The sequence below is a fragment of the Megachile rotundata genome, chromosome 6 (assembly GCF_050947335.1).
Source record: "Megachile rotundata isolate GNS110a chromosome 6, iyMegRotu1, whole genome shotgun sequence".
Taxonomy (NCBI): Eukaryota; Metazoa; Arthropoda; class Insecta; order Hymenoptera; family Megachilidae; genus Megachile; species Megachile rotundata.
Genome location: NC_134988.1, coordinates 18,284,300 through 18,304,572, shown reverse-complemented (window position 1 = coordinate 18,304,572; position 20,273 = coordinate 18,284,300). Strand labels below are relative to the sequence as shown.

Below are 20,273 nucleotides of genomic sequence, written 5' to 3'. Positions count from 1 at the left end.
CAACAGCTTCCTAAAAAATGAAACTCTAACACCCTGGCTGGTGTGTAAACGTTCAAAAGAAGCGAGCACAGAGGAGCGCGGAAAGAAAGTCGGAAAAAAGGGGAGAAAATCTTGGTGCGCACCTGTGCACGTATGAGCGAACGTGTAAAGGCGAATAACATAGGAGAAACAGTGACAGAGAGAGAGGGAGAGAGAGAGAGAGAGACGGAAGGGAGAATAGAGCGAGAGAGATAGAGAGAGACAGAAGCGGAGAAGTGCAAAAAAGGGGGAAGGTGCGAATCACGCTCCCGCGAATCCTTTCTCCAACGCCGCGAGGGTGCACTTAATTGCGAGTTTAAGTAATTAGTACGCGAGCTGGTAGCTCGTCGCTCGTCCTCGCTCGCCCGCTCGCCTGCGAGCACGAGCAAGCCCTTTATGTGTATTTTTCTTCTTTCTTTCCCCCCCCCCTCTCTCTCTCCCTCTCTTTTTCTCGCGCTTTCTCTTTCATTTTCTAGAGGATTCTTCAACGTCCGCGACGCTGCAACGGTAACAGGGTTGCTTCTCTTACGCGGAATAATTGCGACGACGGATTGCAATTATAAAATGGTATATTTCGGACGTCCTTACCACTTTTTCATGCGAAGAAGGACCATCGTGAGGTGACGTTGGAGAGGAACAGGAGTGCCCGTTACGTCGAGTATCGGGACGTGTAATGAGCAAGTCGCGCGCGGGTCGAGCTCGTCGGTTCGACGCGTACAATACTCTCGTCGCTATTCGCGGGACATAACGCGGAACAGAAAAGACGGGGATCCGATAAAGAAACTTATCGTGAAACTTCTGATAATGCCACTGACTAGTTACGAGCGATAACGTTTCCATCGTGCAATTGCCGCTGGAACAACGATCGTAGAAACGGTGTCACAGACCAAGAATAATAGAAGTTTCTTTTAAAATTAATCCGTATCGTGTTCACAGGATTGCATAGAAAGAATTAAGCGGGAGGACCATACGGGAGTAAGCGATCGGATGATCGCGAAACGTTCAAGGATGACAATGAATCCATTCGCGCGTTCTTCGAGCTTCGAGGGGACAAAAATCATCGAGATCGATCCACGACGAACAAAAAAGAAAAGGAAAGAAGGAGAAAGGGGAGGGGCGAAGAATCGAGCAGCCTTGAATTCACGCACCCCTTTCTCGAACCTGTCCCGTGTCTCTCGCGAAAGGTGACAAAAGGTGAACCGCGAGCCGTATTCGTTCACAATACACAAATGGTATATTCGCGCGCAATTCACGCTCCTTTCTACGAGCGTGCAAGCCCCTCGAGGCATTTTACCTTTTAATTAGCCTCATTACCATAAAATAATTACAAAAAAAAAATTACAGTGGCGTGCACAGCCCCGCGACGGTGAACGAGTCAGAGCGTCGACGTCACACGTCGACGAGTTTATACGTCACCGACTGGGTGCGCCACGTGAAAAACCGTAGCTTCGTTTCTTTCTATTTATCGCGAGCTGCGAGTCACCCCTCTCTCGACGCAAGATAATGCGTACTTTTCGCAATTTACCTTCGTGGGAGAAAGAGAGCAATGTAAAAGAGAGAGAGGGAGAGAAAGAGGTACAGAGAGAGAGAGAGAGAGAGAAGAAAGGAAAAGCAAAGCAGGATCTCGTAACCACGTGCTCTAATGAGTAATTAGTAATGAGCAGTGACACCCTGTGCACCCGGAGCGAGCAGTCACGCATTTATCGAGTAATTAGGTGAGCCTGAGCGTCATTCGAGTTTATCAAATCTCTCCGGAGAAGGGCTCTGCCCTCTCTTTTTTCCTCTAGACTGCCAGCCAAACACTCTGAACCCCGATTGTGTCGAATGTATGAAAAGTATTTTCTTTTTTTTTTGGCATCGACCGAAAAATCATAAAAACGAGAAGGGTGATTCGTTCGTAGGCAACGTAGGGGGAGATCGGAACCATGGAATAATTAACGAGAATGATGGGCGTGAAACGAGATTCGCGTTGTTTCGAAACGGGGCGATTTCCCAATTTTTTTTAATCGATGGAATGAAACGCGTCGAACAATTTCTTCACTGACTCGTTCGGTGCTCGATGAATCGCTTTACGGATCGAGTATCGAAAAGGGTTAACGCGATTACTTCGCCACGTTCGGAATAAATAATTAGCTCCGTGTCACGACATCGACTAAAATAATTCGTAGCCGGTAAAATGTCTTAATTATATGCGACATCTGTGCCAACGTTGCGTTATCGCGTGTAAATGGCGAACACTTGGACCGCGATAAGGGAACGGTGACAGGTTTTCTCGATACGATCCGAAGTGCTATTTAAAGATAAAATTTCCTATTTGAATTATACGCCATTAAGATGTACGGCTTTGGATCGACATCAAAATTACCGGTGACGGACGCGTGGACATCTTTCACCGCCTTCGCGATCGGAGATATACACCTATCGCGCGATGGCCAATTTCATCTCGGCATTATTACGCGTTAACGAGCCTTGTCCATTAAACCGGCAAAAAATTCACCCGTCCAAATTCAACGGAGGTCAATTGCAAAATTTCTCGTGCCTCAAAGCTGTTCCAAAACGGTTCAGGACGATTAAGGATCTTCTAAGATGATCGAGTCCTTTCCGACTGTCAAGGCACACACGGTCTCGTCATCCTTTTGAAACGTTTCCATGGACGTCCACGAATCCGGCGAGCGGGTCCGGTCTGTTCAAGTTGAACAGAAGAAAAGAAACGGCAATAATTTGTCACCGGTAGACGTCGTCGCACGGGCGATACATCACGTCGCGCGTGGAACGCGAGCCGACTGTAATTAATCAACGATGCAGCGATAAATAATTAAGATTCGAGTTGGCCCGGTCGACTCATTAATTACCGCTACGACTTTCTACTAATTGTAAAACGTCGCGTCTCGGCCCGTAACAGCTTCCTCTTTCATTCCTCTTCGCGCGATCGACTCGAACACCGTTTAAATAACGCGAAGATTCCAGCCGGGAAAAATATCCCGTTATCGGTTCAGACTCTTTCGATCTGGCACGAATTAATCGCGTTATCGAGCTCGCTTAATCGCGCCGATTTTTATCGTCTCGTGTTTTCGACTCACCTATCGATCATCGAATTTTAATTACTTCCCCACCTTCTTCGAGCACTCCTTATCCACGAACTCACGTGAGAAATTTTCGAAACGCTCGATCAACTTTGAAGGACACATATACCATCTTTATTTTAATCTGCCGTGATACGAAGACAGAGCCGAGATAATATTCCTTGGAAAAAATGACGATGTTGGGAAAGTAGGTTATTATTGAATTATCGGAAGATTTTACGTACAGGCTGTTACGCTAATTTATGGACACGTATTAAAAAATGTTAAGCGAAGCGACCCCGGAATGGACTAGAACCGTTGGAACAATAATCGAAACTTCTTTCGAGAGGGGTATAAATTTTCATGAAAGATAAGCGATGAAAGACGAAATTAAAGACTTCCGTACGATCGGACGAGCACAACAGAATTTAAAGGCATTCCCGATCGTTTAAGCGACGATGTTTACGCTTTCTCCGAGGATAGTTGATCGGTATCGGTGGTTGCTCATCGATAGAAATTCCAACGAGTCGGTCATAAATCAGCCGCGTACGATACCGATAGATTCGCGATGAAACTGAAGCTGCCAATTATCGTTGCTCTACTGACTCGACAAATATTCATAAATCTTGAACCCTAACGAGTTATATGGTCGCTCCAGCGGCTCTCGTAGCCTGATAATCACCTCGCCGGCCGTTCGTCGATTACAGGATGGTGTAAACCCAGTCAGCGAATCGTTAAACCGTACAATTTCCACGGGTTCCGATGGACACGATTTCTGTTTGCTCGGACGGATAGCAGGGAAACGCGATCGTTATTATATTATGTGGCGGTTTCGTCGAGTGCGTACGCCAAGTCACTGTTCGAGCAACGTGAACCTGCTAACGCTTAGCAGGAGGGAATGGAAAATTGCGCAACAATCCCTCGAGCGAACGATAAATATGCATCAGGCGCACCGATGCATTTACGCTCGGAATATGCGTCGATGCGTCCTCTCCCGAGGATGTTTTTCCTAGCGAGCCGACTCTTTTTTTTTCCTTCGAACGAGAAATCGGCGAACCAACTTCTCTTTAGGGGCAATATACAGCAGAATTTCTCTTATCGAGACCGATAAACTGACATTCACAGATAACGAATCACCGATTTTTCTTAAGCTCATTGTTTAGACGTTATCTTTCTAAAGAATATATCCTCTTCGTCGCAGTTGAATCTTGCTATTATAAATTAATGAATCGGAGTTTAATCGAAAAAACATCGACATCAACGGTGTTACCGAACGATATAGCTACCTGTATATAAAGATGACGAAGTGTTAAACGGTCGTTCGTAACGGTCACGATTCGAACGATTCTCGTTTTCACGGTCTACGGTTCTCGTAAAATTCTTCATTAAACACTTTGACGATCGCGAGCTTCGTCAACTTTACTATATTCTATAATTTAATGCACTGTTTACTAGCCGAGTAGCGTCTGCTGATACGATTTCGTTAATATACGCAATTGCAGTTGGTAATTGGTACACCGCGAAAACCGGTTAGAAAGGATGGCGAGGTGAAATGTCAGGTATCGAGGTTCACATTAGAATATCGCTTTTACTCAAAATTAAAGTAAATTTGAGGATTCGAAAGGTCGGGTTATAAAAGCGTTTCTTTAGATTTCTTGCAAGGAGACTAACTGGCGGTGATATTCGAAATCTATCGATCCACGGCGATGTACAAACAAAATACGACCTTGTCTCGCGACACGTTATAATCGCTTGTTTATGACGCACGCTTAGGACCGCGTCATCGCACTATATTTAAATTTCCGATACGTCTGTGCTCCGAAATTCCGTAGATGATTTTGGTTTTCGCGAAAAAGTCCCGACTCGTTTGAAGAATGACAACGCGATAGTCCGCGACGAGGTTCGCGAATGTCCACTTCCTTTTTATTTAAACAAAAAATCGACCTCGTAAAAAGACGAGACACGTCCGTGTACGCGACGTAGAAGCGAGGATACTGAAAAATTACGGTCTTACGTAATTGCGGTCGAAAAGTCGCGGAGATAAATGCGCGTCTCGCTAATTTCCGCCCCCTCGGCCATCTCCGGGCCGCGTCTTTTTCAACGCACGCCTTCGTGCCACGGTATAGATGTCAGGACGATAGCAAATTTCATTTATTATTCTCGCACCAGGTCCCCGTACCTTTTGTCTCCCTCCACCGACACTGGAAAGGACGGACAGAGGAGGCTGGCTACGACGATTTCTTTCACGCGACACACGCGACATTTATCACGCGTGTGACATTTTAATTAAATACGATGACACTCACGGTTCAACCCATGGACGTACGCAACCACCAAATGTACCAACGCTCGGCTCTTCCTGGCCAAACTCGTCTGGGAACGCGTTTGGTAAGCGTTCGCGAACCTGACAGATCGCGGACAAGCCGAGCTACTAAATTTTTCAGGTTTTTAGAAACCACTTCGGTCTTTAACGATTCTCCGAAATGAACATTTCTTTATTTATCGTCCAATGTTGTTATTTGGGAATGCTACAACGTTGTAAGAAACGCTGTTATTGAAATTATGTGTCAACTCCTGATTAGCATAACAATCGCGAGCTACGAAAAGATTGACGTAGAAAGATTAAGAAACGTTAAAAGATCTCGGAAAATATATATTAAAAAAAATTGAATAAAGTGGGAGGACGTAATTATCATCGATTTAGTGGAATCTCGTTGAATGAGATTCAGAGGCAAGCGATTTTCACGAGCAAGAATTTCCAAGCGGCGGCGCGTACCGCCGCGATGATTAGACGGTCTCGTAATTAAGACACGCTAGGAACTCGTTAAATTACATCGGCCAACTCGATGGAAATTAGTAAGCATCAGCTTAGTACCGATTCCCGAGTGTCTGATTAATGGCAATTACGCACGCAAAAACCGTGCCAGGAAAAATCCTTGCACCTGTGCAAACGTAACACTGATTTCATTTCCTTCAACACTCGCTATATCAAAATAAACGTTGATTACACTTTACGAGTTGTCCTTTTTTTATCTTGAACAACCACTATACTCGATAAACTGTGCACGAATTAATAAGCTATGTACGGATTTCAGAAAGTTTGCACTTTGATACCACTGACACTCCTAACAACGTACGTTCATTTTCACTATGGAATTCCACCCGTTAACGCATTCTCGACCGCAGTGAAAATGGGCACGAGTAATAACACACGTATCGAAACTCCAATTATTAAAGACACGAACGATTAATTTTTATTACCACAGTGGTATTAACATACAATATCGTGTAACCTGCGCGAACCACGTTTCAAGTTGTTATTTCGCGAAATTGATTTCGATTCTCCTATGATAATTTATATGCTTACATAAAAATAGCCTGACCGAAAGACTATGTCCAACGAATCGAAACAACGGTTGCGAGCTGTGCAGGTTGCTCGCAGTTGGCGAAGAATAATTAAGACGCTAGCCAAGTCGGTCATTATATCGCTTACGGAGTAATTCAGCGTCGAAATTAGCGTCCAACGGCACCGAAATCCCAATCTCGACGGCGATCACCCCGACGACGATGGCCAGTTTCGATAAAGGGGGACGCGTGACGTCGTTAGAACGCTTCCTAGACGAGAAAGCAACGGCGATAAGGACACGAGGAAGGACCCAGGGGGTTGGGTCCTCCAGCTAGCCACCGAAATTAAGACAAATCGCCACCAGACGATTGCCATCGCGTTCAATTAAGCCGGACGGATCTCTGGCCAGCGATTCGTCGCCGGTTCGCGGCGTTCACATGCGAATCGTGCATTAGGGGGTGGCCCGACAGGGGGTGGCTAGCCGACTGTTTTCGTTTCGGGACGATAACTCGTCGCTACGTATATATGCGCGCAGGTTCGGGGCCGATGCACAGGGTTATCGGCCGGGACACCTGTTTATCACTGGCTGCCCGTGGTCGCCTGAAAAATCACCGGCCGGAAAATAATTGTTAAGTGCTTTATTAGCGCAATAACGCACGTCTGGGGCCTGTGACGGGGGTGTGGAAACGGTGGAATCAAAGGGGAGATAGCGAACCATTCCGCGATCTTTCCGTCAGATTTACACGACTCTTTCCAAACGAGGTATTTTCGTTTCCCGTTCGATTTCTTTGCGCGAATTATATTTCACATTTCTAACAATGGTTTCCGATTATACTTTCTTTCATTTTCTCCGATCGGTAATTAAAACAAACATCACCGAGTGAACACTTGGGAAGACTTTTATGGTAGTTACGTTTATACGTCGAAAAGGTTCGAGATACGAGTAAATGAGAAATAAATAATACTTTATCTTGATGAACGATAAAAATTAATGGGGTGGATCTATTTATCATTTTGATTAGTGTGCCTTACATATGAGGTATACATTAATTGAATAATCTTGCTAACGAGTTCCGTTTGAAATACTGTTTAATATCACTGTTCGTTGAAATTCGTGAAGTAAGGAGAGGAAGCTTCGGTAACATCGTAAAGGAAGAACAGGCAAACTGTGATCAGCAGGAGTTCTAATTAGACGTTAATCCAATTATTACGATACTTGGAATGACGTTCGAGACCGGAGCCGATTTTCACGCCCTCTTTGCTTTCTTTTCCTCGTTCTCGAGCACGCTATACGACCCGTGTCAGCCCGCATTGCAGCCTATATCACGCCAATCGGTTAACTCGGCATGGACTTGACGCTAATGCGTTCTTAATGCGACAAACTTGTTCGCTGTGGCTAAACAGTCGGATCGAACCCTTTTCCCTTGGTAGTTTCTTAGATTGACCCTTGAAGGCGGCGGTTTGTCGCGTTCTCGTTAAGTCCACTCCCTAACGATTACACGGATAATGGAATAACACTTCGACTCGAGAAAACACTGCCCTTATCCTCCTCCTCTAATCGATGTTGACTGAATCTTGATAAACGAGTAAGAAGATTTTGTTCGAAGAAAGGAAACCTTCCTGAGTAGATTAACTACGGGAAACTATATAGTTGAGACCTCCCTCTAAACTACTCTTCGTGTCGTAAATGAGCAGAAGACCACCGTAATTTCTAGAGACAGTCGCAACACCTACGTTTCTACCGGGAGGATCTCGCTTAATTTCGGCAGGAACGCGCGACGATCCGAAAATAAAACCGGAGAACGAGGAAAAAGGCAAAAAAGGATCGTCCATAGAAACGAAGGAGAGGCAGAGAAACCCGTCCCCGAGGTTTTGTCCCTGTATCGGGTGCCGCGATGCCGGTGGTTGGCAGTCGAACCGGTGGTGCTATTAACGACATTAACGCTACTCCGGGCAAACACGGCCCTATATCATCCTGGGCCTGCGGAATAATAAACAATAAATTTCGGTGAAATACGGCGTCGAACAAGCGTAACCCATTTGTTTGCGATAAACTGACCTCGCAGCTAGTCGAACCAGTCTGCAACGATCGTCTCCCGCGTCCTTTTACCCTCCGCACCTCTCGTCCTTCAACCCTTTGCACGACGTCGGGCTACGTCGATCGAGTAGGATTAGATCTTCTTTCGGTACGAGAATAATTCGCTTGAAAATTTTCGAACATTTCCCGCAATTCGTTAAACCATCGTTGCGGTAAGCATTCCGCGAATTAAAAAACCGGCTGTAAACGAGAAAGAAAAGGTTGTTATCGTGCCAATTAACAAGTTGAGAAGGTCCCTCTGAATTCTCGATGACGTCCATTGCCATAACTGTCCCGCTCGTGCCATAAACACGAGCAGCTTCGAAGAAAAAAAACGAGTAAACGGTAAGGTAGCTGGTTCTAACAGGTACAAGAGAAAAGGACGCGAGATTCTTGGATTTTTGGGGGGTCAGAATCGTACGAAACTAAAAAGTGAACAGCGGATCTTTAAATTCTTAGAAAGGGGGTAATCATTTGTGAAATTTTGAATTCGTTGACAAGGAAATTGCAGAAAATCTTCGTGATAATATTTATGCAAAAATTCCCTTACGAAAGAAGATGTTTTCGAGCAATCGAGCAACGACACCTGCGCAGAAATTGGACCCACGAATCTCGTTGCACGAACATCGACGAATCGTTTCCACGAAGGCAGCCAGGGTTCCTGGTTGGTGAAGCTTACTTGAACGTTAATAACAAGGTCGTTTCACACCGGATACTCGATTGCACGGTGGCAGCCTGCCAATAACCCTGCGCGGCTCCATAAGGAGTACGTTTTAGGTAATTGGCCGTGAATATTATCTTACTCGGGGGGTTAACCGGGGCCAAGAATACAGAGAAAGGGAGAGCGGGACCGTCGATACCTTCGGTGAACCCACGAGGGAATTTTTTTCGTCGATCACCCACGTGCCAGGGAAGCGGCACGAGATTGATGGTCCTCGTTCGATGTCAATATTTGTTTAAATTAATCGAAAACTGCTTCTCCGTAATCGGATACGATCGCGCCTCGAATTCACGACGTAACAAATCGGTACGATCGAAATGTTCTCGTCGAAGAAAACGCAACGACGTTCGGTAATCAACCAAGAGTAACGTCGCGACGTGAGAGTATCGTGGTCGGTTAAAATTCCGATAGCAAAGTTCGTATGTTTCAATTAGACAGTTTTTCCAGATTACGTGGCCGGAGTTACGACCTTGGGCTCTCAAGCGTCGCGATTAATCACGCGACCGACTGTTCTTTGCCGGCAATTAATTAAACGGTCATGGTTGAGCAAGAGCGGCTCTATTCACGAGACAGCTTTATCAATGCCCCATTCCCTTTGCCGCAACGAGGCGTTTCGTTTGCCGCGAACCGAGAAAATTCCTCGCTAATGTATGCGTCCAAACATCCCCCGACTGAACCTGAGAGACTGTCGTAAATCAGCCGTGGAATATAGAGTCAGGTGCGAGACACCGAGCGTGGGCGAGCACGAGCTTAGACCAGAGCGAGATAAGCAACATTTTTTCGAGCGGAAAAAACTTACGTGTCGCGGGAAATGAATTCCAGCCTGACAGATTTCATTAAACGCTATATAATTACAACAATTATCGAAGTGACACGAGCTTGGATTCGTACCTCATCGTTTACGTATGCAGATTTTCCGATATATTAATAGCATCGATTGACATTCTAATCGTCCCGGATAAGAATATTAATTTTCAATTTTACGTTTCCAATTTGCTGCTGCGCGCATCAGACCATGACGTTCGTATCATCGTCGAACAGTCTGTATATTACGTTGCTCGCAGCGAAATGTATAACGACCGGTTACCGAAAAATCGTTTCTCGTTTCGTAATTTATTTGTTCGAATCGCATGGTTGTCGATCGAGAAACATCGCACGTAACGATCGAAGGTAAGAGGCAGAAGAAAGAAATTCGTTCAATCATCGACGATTTTGCACGGCTTTTTTGTTGGTCGAAATCGTTCGACCTAAAAAATGGCCCCACGTAGATCGAGAGGATAATATTCTCACGAGAAACTTGATTATTAATATTCCAGACTGTTAATTGAAAGAACAAAAAATCTATTGGACCATTAACGATTTATTCAACGAGTTCGACTCGCAAGACGTTCGATCTCGATCAAATACTCCCGCAAGTCATGTAACATGTTCGATACAGGACCCAGAATTTTTCTCGTTTAAATTGAACGACTTATCGATGATCACTAGACGAAGGGTAAATTTTCGTAGAACAGAGAAGCTGATACATTTTCTCGCGTAACTCGCAGCTGTTCGATTCTCGTTCCTATTACCGTAACAAACAACTTCTCCTTATCGAGCATTCGTTACCAATGTGCTGCCAATTAATAGCTCGAAAATGCACCGTTGGCGTTCGATAAAACGCTAGCTGTTTCGTTAATTAACCATTCACGAAATTGCATACAAAATAACGTGCAAACGAAAAGAAAAAAGGCACGCGTTTAAGGAAAATATAATGCAAGAGAGTGCAAACACGATGAAAGAAAGCTAAGTACTTAACACCAAAGTGCGTGCAAAGAGTGTTCCTCTGTAATCGGATTTTCCCCTCGTTTTGAAAGTGCTGAAATTGCCAGCAACGCACTTCGTGGTAAACCGCTAAACTAAACACGTAAAAGAATAGAGAAAACAATGGAGGGAAACGAGAACTAGTCGAAGAGGGAAAGAGAAAACTACAAAGCTCGTTACGGGAGCAGGAAAGTTGGGCGAAAAATTAGGATGTGGAAATGTAGGTATACTCTGGTACAACGTAGGCTTCTCGAAATTCAAAAGAAACGTTGGAGAACGAGTGTCTAGATTAAACTCTCGTTAGGAACACCTTGTACGTTAAACGTTACTTATTTTGGATACTGTACCATTGGTAAAGAGAGTCATGACTTTCGACGTCGTTATCTGTATCGCTCGAATCTTAACCAGTGGGTGCCTCCTGATTCGCGTACTTACACAGGACTCTGTTCGAGAATAAGTTATCCTAAAATGGTTGAATCGTGTCGTGTCCTTGTGGGGCGTGAAACACTTGAAAATCCCGGTTATGCAAAACATAGGAAAACGGCCCTCCACGGCCAGGACACGTTAGGTGGAACACGTAATTGAAAGCACTTTAGAGACCCTACGGCACGCACAACGAGCACTCGCATTTGCATTCAGTGGCAGAGGGAATGCCTTTTAACCGAAATGACTGCGTGTATATGACAAACGCCAGGTTTATGTGCCGGAACGATGGGAATATTTATTGGCACGAATTAATGTCTCCACTCGTCCGTGCCCGAGCGTGTATATTTATTGGGACATTTCGCGGCGCAGCTACGAGCCGTGTTGGCCAAATAAAAACACGGCTCGTTGTTTCCTCGGGAAAGGGATACCAAAAAAGTCAAGCAGTAACCCGTTACCGTTCTCCGTTTCATCGCGAATCGACGCCTTCTTCGTGACGGCCAATCGACGACGCTTCCAAGCACGTTCATCTAACCCTTTAGCTACCGACCGTGAATACTAATATCCATTATGGCTCAGAATCGTCGCGAGATCATGCGCGTTGTGATGTTTTTACAGCAGTGATCAGCGAACGGAACGCGACGCGTAAAAGACCGAATTTCGTTTACGTAAAAATTTGTACGATAGTTCCTACATCATTAACTATCCTAGAGCTTTGTTATTTAAAAAATTATACTTTGAATGCAACAAGTTAAGATACGCGATAACTACTGGTTCAAACGAACTTGCCAGCATCTTCGGGCTAAACTGACTTTACTCCTATAAAAGTAATCGTATTAACGCTTCGAAGCCTGATGTCACGCATTACGTATTAAGTTTTGTTCTACGTATTTAAACGAAACTGTGTCGACGGTGTTAAAATTGAAAAGCAAGCGAAAAAAAGTGCGAGTCACCGGTACGCTAAAAAAGTTAAACGTAATGAACGCACCGCATACCTGAACCGATCGTCGTAACTGCGGATAGCGCGAGAAACTTGCTAATATATTAATGACGAACACGATACACTATTCACCGGTTATTTTCTGTCCGTGTTCGGTTGGAAGATTTCTCTCGTTGCCTATCGACGTCGAACGGATGATTGAAAGGTGACAAGAGTGGATAGAGTAGAAACGAAAGAAAAAAACTCATAAACCAGTCACGCGTAGATGGTGCATGCAAGGTGCAAACAAGAGTGAAACCGTTTTGTCTTTCGTGGAAGACACAATTACCTGATCGAGGATCATCTGAGACTCGTTTCGTGGTGGCTCTTCGAACGTGTTCAAAATTCGGGACGAAATCGAGTAAGAGAAGGTGTTGTGATTAAAAAACACAGAGAAGTGTTGATCTTAATATGCGTATGTATATGTGTATTCGAACGTGCCACGGACGAATGTGACGTCGTGGTTGAACGTATTTACATACAGAGTTCGCGAGTTGAAAACTCCGCGATTACGGGTCATCGCGATAATTTGTACAAAGCCTGTATAATCGTTACGCTCCCTTTTTCGTGCTCGTATATAGCTGGTGGAACGACGACGACGTCCTGTACTCGTCAGCGATATTTAAAAGGAACGAAGAAAAAAGAACGAACGGAGAACAACGCTTATCTTGTTCCGTTTTTTCCTTTCGTGCATTTTGCAGTTGGTCGCGAGTCATCGAGAAATTTTCATAAATCACGTAGCCGTACAACGAAACACAAGCGCGAGACTACTTAGTTACGAGTATTTAAAGGCTGACTCGAAACGAATCGCGTTGGCTTTTCGAAAAAACCTCGAATAAGTTTCGTCGATCTTTCGAGGATTTTCGAAACCTCTTATCACAGACATTGTCGCGGTTACAGCAAGCCAAACATTTCGATTCAGAATTCTCGAATTCGACGAAATCTTTTTTAACGTTTCGAAGCGTGCAGCGATCGTTCTCCGTTCTTTTCGTCGCCGCAAATTGCTCGCGATCGATCGATTTCTTGATTCGATTTAAATGGCAGCGCGAACGCGCGCGCGCAACGGCGAGCACGCTTTACAGATTGTTCGACGATGGAAATTCGAAGATGATACGCGGGAAATGCTGTGGGAATGATTTCTGAAAAGGAAGATGGAAACAAGAACGTGAAAACGGAAAGGTGGACGTTATAATCGTAATAACTAGAATAATAATAATTAATGATAAAGATAATAATAAAAAGAACTCGATACTAATGATAATAATAATAATTATAATATTAATGATATTAATAATAATATTCAATCGTATTTTCAGGGTCAATGCAGTAATGATAAAAGTAATAACGCAATAATAAAAATATACCGTGTATCGTAAAGTTCCTCGAGAGTCGTAAAAAGATCGGTCGATTCATCGGTTCGATTTTAATTCGCGGTGCGAATCTTTCGCGCGATCTAGGAGGGAACCAAAGTTTTTGGGATTTTTTTTGTTATAATAGATATATGTACAAAAGGAGAAGGAACTGGGCGCTTTAACCTTTCCCACTCTCGTATACGAACACAGTTTCCCGGGTCAATACTGGGAGGGTTTCTTTTATCTACGCAAATTACGACGGGGATCTGCTCTCAGGGAACGATGCGTTAGAAGAAACGTCGTTTTCTTCGCCGTTTTATCCGTCTTTTCTCACGATCGTCGTACAACCAAATCGCATTCGTTTCACGCAACGTTTACTTTACACGTACAATTCGTTCGTTCGTTAATTCCTCTGTTAATTGCAACGATCTCGATTAGGAAGGACGAAAATCGCGATAGGAAACTGTCGGACGCATCGATGATCGACGTCGAACGAGACGTCGCTGAACGGGAGAGAGAAAAAAGGAAAATATTGCTAAACACGGAAAATATAATACATTCTGTCTCCTCTCTATAACGATTCCACATATATATATACATATATATATTTTGTATATGAGTATATTGTATGGTATATAAATATGTATATATATATATATATATACAGTGACGCGAAATGACGACGCAAACTGGGAAGTCTGCTTGTCGCTTTTCGTCTTCTCCTTTCTTCGCAACGAGTGTCAACGATTTTTGCGCCGATCACCGTTCGTCCTTCTCTCCCTTTTCTCGCTCAACATCTTTCACACGCATCCTTCGACTATACTCGACTATACCCTGGATATAATATTTTATTTCCCTCGCACACGCCACGTTCGCGCATCGTTCGTTCGTTTGTTTTTTTTTTTGTTTATTATCACAGTAAGAGGTTTGATCGTTTCGCGTTTTCGTCTCCTTTTCTCTCTCCACTCTTTTTCTCCGAACGAAGAGAAAACGAGCACGCTTATCGACGAATCGCTGACTCCTTCTTTTTTTTTCTTTAACCGAATTTATTCCGTGTTCGAATAAAATTCTTATGTTCTAATCGTTCGGAGAAAAACAGCGTACTCGTTCGATCGTCTCGCGGACAAGCATCTATTTGATCGTACGCGATCACGTCGAAGGAAAGAAAAAAGGAACGCTCTTCGACGAAACGACGGCCGCGAAAGAACGTGGGGACCGCGGGAGCGGGAGATTCGTCGCAAGCTTGGGGAACAGCCGGAAGTTGTTGCGCGTCGCTCGCGGAGGACGCGTGTTTCTTCGCCGATTACTTCGCGATAATCGTTCTCGAAGCAAACACGCATTTACTGCGTATATCTTCGCATCTTCGTTGCCTTCTTCTTCTTCCTCCCTTTTCGTATGCGTAAATACTTGAGAGTTCGATTCGAGCTCCGTGGATTCTTCGCTGCGTTACATGCAAAATGGCGTCGACTGCTTCACGATTCCGTCCAAGATGAAATTATACCTTTTCTCTCTCGATTAATTTTTCATCTTATATGGTTCTCTTTTTTCGTCTCTCTTTCTTGCACGAAAATTTCTTCCCGAAGGTTGCGAGAAACCTTTCGCGATCCCGCCTCGGACCCCACGTCTCTCTTTATTCTCTATTTTTTATTATTTCGCTCGTTCTCCGTCATTTTTCTGAAGGAAGTCCCACGCGTACAGCCGTCCATCCAAGCTTCTCTGTCACTCTAAGCTATCCTACGAGGTTATTGGTTTTGCGTTAGGTATCGGGGTTACGTTGCGTTTGTTTAAAATTCATTTAAAAAGGGGACATTTGTTTTTCATCGGACAGGATGAGTCAGAAGTGAAAGTTTCTCGCGATGGCCGAATTTTCCTAGTTCCTCGAAAATGCGTTCGTGCACGCGCGATGCATCGTCATTTCTCGAACGAAGATCTCGAATCCTCGAATCTAACTGAACTCGAATCTCGATGCTGATCGACCAGTGGTTCGTTCCCGAAAAAACGACGCGACGTTTTTACGATAAACGCGCGTTAAAAAAAGAAGAATCTGGCCGACGAGACTTTTCTTTTGACTCAACCTATGAACAACTCGACACACGATAACAACTCAACATTCGCCTACCAGCGAGAAACGAGAAATCAATGATTTTTCCACAAAATCCGAATCGCACGAAATTCCCTACATTCTGGACCCTAAAGCAGATGATCGCGCAATGACCAAACGCTGATCGAAAACGTATATAAGTCTGAGAAAGAAAAAGATGAATCGAAAAGAAACGAGGAACTGAAGAGACAGGAAAAATAAAAGAGAAAGAAGAAACGACCGTTGAAGAAATTTTCGAACCGTTCCGAACAAAGGACAGAGAAACGCACAGAGAAAAAGAGAGAGAGCGAGGGAGAGAGAGAAAAAAGGGAGAGAGAGAGAGAGAGAAAGGTACAAGGAACAAACGAAAGCCAAGCAGTCGGTTCGTATCGAGCTCCTACCACGTCGAACGAGTTTCTCTGTTTACCTACCACGTTGTAAGGTCGACCATCCTCGCAAGACTTTCGCCGTAAATCTTTCCAAATATCGTTTCGCGACGCTCGACGAATTAATCGTATCGAACAGACACGTTCGATCTTCCAACCGATTCGTGACAGAGATACGCGCGAACGAAGAAGAACAATCCATGTATCCTTTTATCGTTAGAAAGATTGCTTCGTTAAACAGACTCGAGTATACTATTGTCAGCAATCACGAATGTTAATTACGTACGATTCTAGCTAGGTCGAAGGAAAGAGGATCTTTAATGCGACGTTCAGCAAGCTAAGAACGCATCGATGGTGGATGCTGTGTTCCTCGGCTACTAACTGGGGCTCATGCGTATCGCTCGATTGGCTGCTCGAGCAAGGGTGGCTCGTATTATCTCGTTAGGTTACAATCTGCTCAACGTTACTCGCCACTAGCTCATAACTACGGCATAAAGGGGGCTAAGGATGTCGGATAGCGGTGCTAATTGTTACGTATTCAGGATTGATCATTAGGGTCCAGAAGTGGAAATGTCGTCGCGATGGTGTTAGTATGCAAGTGTACGGCATACGAAATTGCGAATGATAAGCGTGATGAATTATTTTTTGTCGGGTGTCGCGCGATGCCAGTCGTACGAAACCGAATAGCTGGCGATCGCTTGCTTCACGCTCGAGTCGGCATCGAATACGAAATCGTTGTACGAATAAATTATTCTTCGCCGGTGAATTGGAAAAAACATTCATCTGACAAGTTTCTCGAACTCGAGCGTGCCACCAAGCGGAGAAGGATAAACGTTGCGAGTAAAAAACGAATGTTCGGGTAAACAACGTTTATCCTACTCTCGAATACGAAGGGGGGAAGAAGTCCTGCTCGATGCAGAGTACGGAACATCCAAAAACCGTTTGATACGGAGCGATCGAAAAGCAAGAATTTATCCATCGAGCAGAACGGCAAAAAACAAAGCAGAGGTTTTAAAAGATTCTACGCCCGAAAGGCAGGCAATAAGGTATTAAATGTAATTCGGCTTACATATGAGTGAGCGGCGGAATGGCAGAGTGATGCTGCGCGAGCGGATCCGGCGACGGTCCAGGCGAGTAGACGCCGGCTCCGTGTTGCACGACTCCCTGGTCGACTCCTTGTGGTAGATACATCGAGATCATCTGCCTGAGGTCACCCTGCGTTTGCTGCGTCTGCTGTTGGCCCATATATTCTCGTTTCACCACCTGGCTACCGGCCCCGCCCGTCGACGACGCTCCCGTTGGCGTCGGCGTGTGAATACCGCCGCTCGCCGGACTCGTCGGCTCCGATTTTATGCTGCTACCGCTGGGACTGTGACTCGACATCTGAGAGCCGGGTTGAGCTTGGTGATAAGGCGACGGCGAACCACCGGGCACGGTGGTGCTACCGTAACCACCGTAACCGTTCATGTAACTGTTGATGGGGCTTGGACTACCGCCGCCCATGTGGTGTCCCATGTCGTACCTGGGGTAAGCGGCCGCTGAGGCCGCGGCCGCGGCTGCCGCGCCACCCATGTGTCCGCCGTACGCGACGTGTTGTTGATACGCGGCCGTCGGATCGTGCATCATGTAGCCGTTGGGCATATAACCGTTCGGCATCTGATAAACGTCGCGCGACAATTGAGCCTGCTGCGGTCCACCGGTACCACCGACTTGCCGTTGATCGACGCCCAGCATTCCACCGACACCTGCTACTCCGCCACCCAGAGGGAACTTGTCCTTCTTCAACAACGTTTTGGTCTTGCGTCGTGGCCTGTACTTGTAATCGGGATGCTCTTTCATGTGCACGGCGCGCAGTCGTTTCGCCTCGTCGATGAACGGACGTTTCTCGGTTTCGCTGAGCAATTTCCACTCGGCTCCCAACCGTTTCGAGATCTCCGAATTGTGCATCTTCGGGTTCTCCTGCGCCATCTTGCGCCGTTGTCCGCGGGACCATACCATGAACGCGTTCATCGGCCTCTTCACGCGGTCGATGTTATTGTTCTTGCTGGTATTGTTGTTGTTGTTGGGTGCCTGATGATGTTGTTGCGGCTGAGCCTGTTGCTGTTGTTGCTGATGGGGGTGATGTTGTTGTTGCTGTTGGCTACCAGCTTGTTGCGCCAGCGAGTGCATGCTTTGTTGTTGTTGCTGCTGCTGTTGCTGCTGTTGCGCTGCCTGCATCGAGGCGTAATGATGCTGAGGCGTTTGATGATGATGCTGGAGACCGAGACCGAGACCTCCGGTACTCGGAGGACTTCCGGACAAGGCCGGACTGTGCACTATCGAGCCGAGGCTACCGTACGGGGAGACACCCGTATGGTGGCCCATCGGCGATACACCCTGGTGAGGGTGCGGTGGCATTTGACCGTGCAGGCTGCCGCCCTTCAGGTCCGACTCCATCGTGAGCATCTCTTCTTCCCGGTGCCCGTACAGTTTGCCGCCCTTTCCTGGTACTTCTCGACGTCAAGAAATTCGACGAATCGCCGAGAACTCGCGCACCCTGTGTACCGCTTGCCTCGTCGAGCCTCGTTGGTGACGACGTCACCGATGTTACACCGTGTTCACGACGAACCGGTGAACGCTACTCGACGACGAGTCTCCTCGTTTCTCTCCAAGAGTCTGACATGGAAGTCGCTTTTCGATCCTTTCTCGATCATGTACGGATCGTCAACACCACCGTCACTGTCTCACTATTCCCGTAACAGTCACTCCTGGCCAATGTTCGTTCTCTCCTCGGTTTCTCGTTCGTTATCTTTTCGTCGAGAACACGAGAAAAGTCACCGGGTTGTAAATCCTTTCTACCACCAACTCGATACACTCGAACGCGTACCGACGCGATAAAAGACTCCTCAATCGAGCACGGGATCACCGCGCACCGTTCGTCTACGATAGAATTCGCGTTCCAGCATTACTATCCAACTGCCGCTATTCAGTCTCTCGTAGACGAGCCTCTGGTTAACACTAACGTCGTCGTTCGATGTTTGATAATCACGAAAAGTCACCGTGGCTCCGTCTGATCACCGTACACTCGACGCTACTCATATCAACACAGTTTTCATCCCCCCGCGTACTCTCCTCGTGCACGCTACTTCTTCTCTCTTCTCCTCTCCTGTTGCGACAGCTTCGACAACGATCCGTGATTCACGCCAGAGCCCGACCGGAGTACTGACGCACTGTCACTTTCTTCCCCTGGCACGCTGCGCGTCCTCCCGGTTTCTCCTTGTTTCTCCTGTTTGCTCCGTCTCTCTTGGTAGCCCGACAGCTCGCTCGTGACTGGCTGCAGGCTCGCGATACGCTCGACGAATCGGATCGCGACGATGCAAAGATTCCCTCGAGCTCGAGAAAACTCCGACACGGAAAAAACAGAACCGTCCGGCTGTTCGTAGCTTCAAACGGCAACACTAACCGATCGAGCGAGCGATCCGCGAACGCGCGTAGCTCTTCGACACCGGCACGTCGGCGACGATGTCTTCGATCACTGTCTCGACGATAACAACGACGACGATGACTCCTCGTTCCAACCGATGGTCTGCACGCGTGTCGCGTGTACCGTTGCGCGTGAACACGCGGTGTCTACTTTTGATCGCCGTGATTTCTCTCGTGGTCGTCGATGCGGACAGCGGCGACAACGACGACGACAACGAAGAATAAGAATAAGAACGAGTAGCAGCGACCTCCACTCTCCACGGAAGAACGGAACCGTCTGAGCATTTGTGGATTTCGCCTTGGGGTCCCACTCTCGGGGCTCACTTCCTGCCGAGGCGGCTGCCCCCCTCTCTCTGTTTCGCTCTCTCTACGCTCGCCGCCCCTCCTCCACGCGTTCGCCACCCTACCATTCCCTCGACCAGCAACCATACCCAACGGACCGACCGACCAGACCCAAGCCTACCAACGGCAATCGATTGGCACGCAAGCCTGCCATCATTTCTCTCGACCAATAGCGCGGCTCTCCGCGACGCCGAAGGCGGCGCCATTACTCCGTGACGTCAG

The 20,273-nt window shown here is 46.3% G+C and overlaps 1 protein-coding gene across 6 annotated transcripts in view; it reads right to left on the bottom strand.

Annotated features, from left to right (window-relative positions):
• Positions 1 to 19,528, bottom strand: part of SoxN (SRY-box transcription factor soxNeuro) — an 86,493-nt gene extending 66,965 nt beyond the window's left edge. For 5 of the 6 annotated variants that reach the window (XR_001096252.2, XR_013038576.1, XM_003704129.3 and 2 more), the window contains exon 1: positions 17,317 to 19,528. Coding sequence is in view for 4 of the 6 variants with exons in the window: in XM_003704129.3 (XP_003704177.3) it covers positions 17,317 to 18,692 (1,376 nt within the window). In the remaining 2 variants the exon portion in view is untranslated. Of the gene's footprint in view, positions 1 to 12,827; positions 15,516 to 17,316 lie in introns of those variants that run through there. The other variant, XM_076532962.1, reaches the window with a different exon arrangement.
• Positions 19,529 to 20,273: the final 745 nt, after the last annotated feature.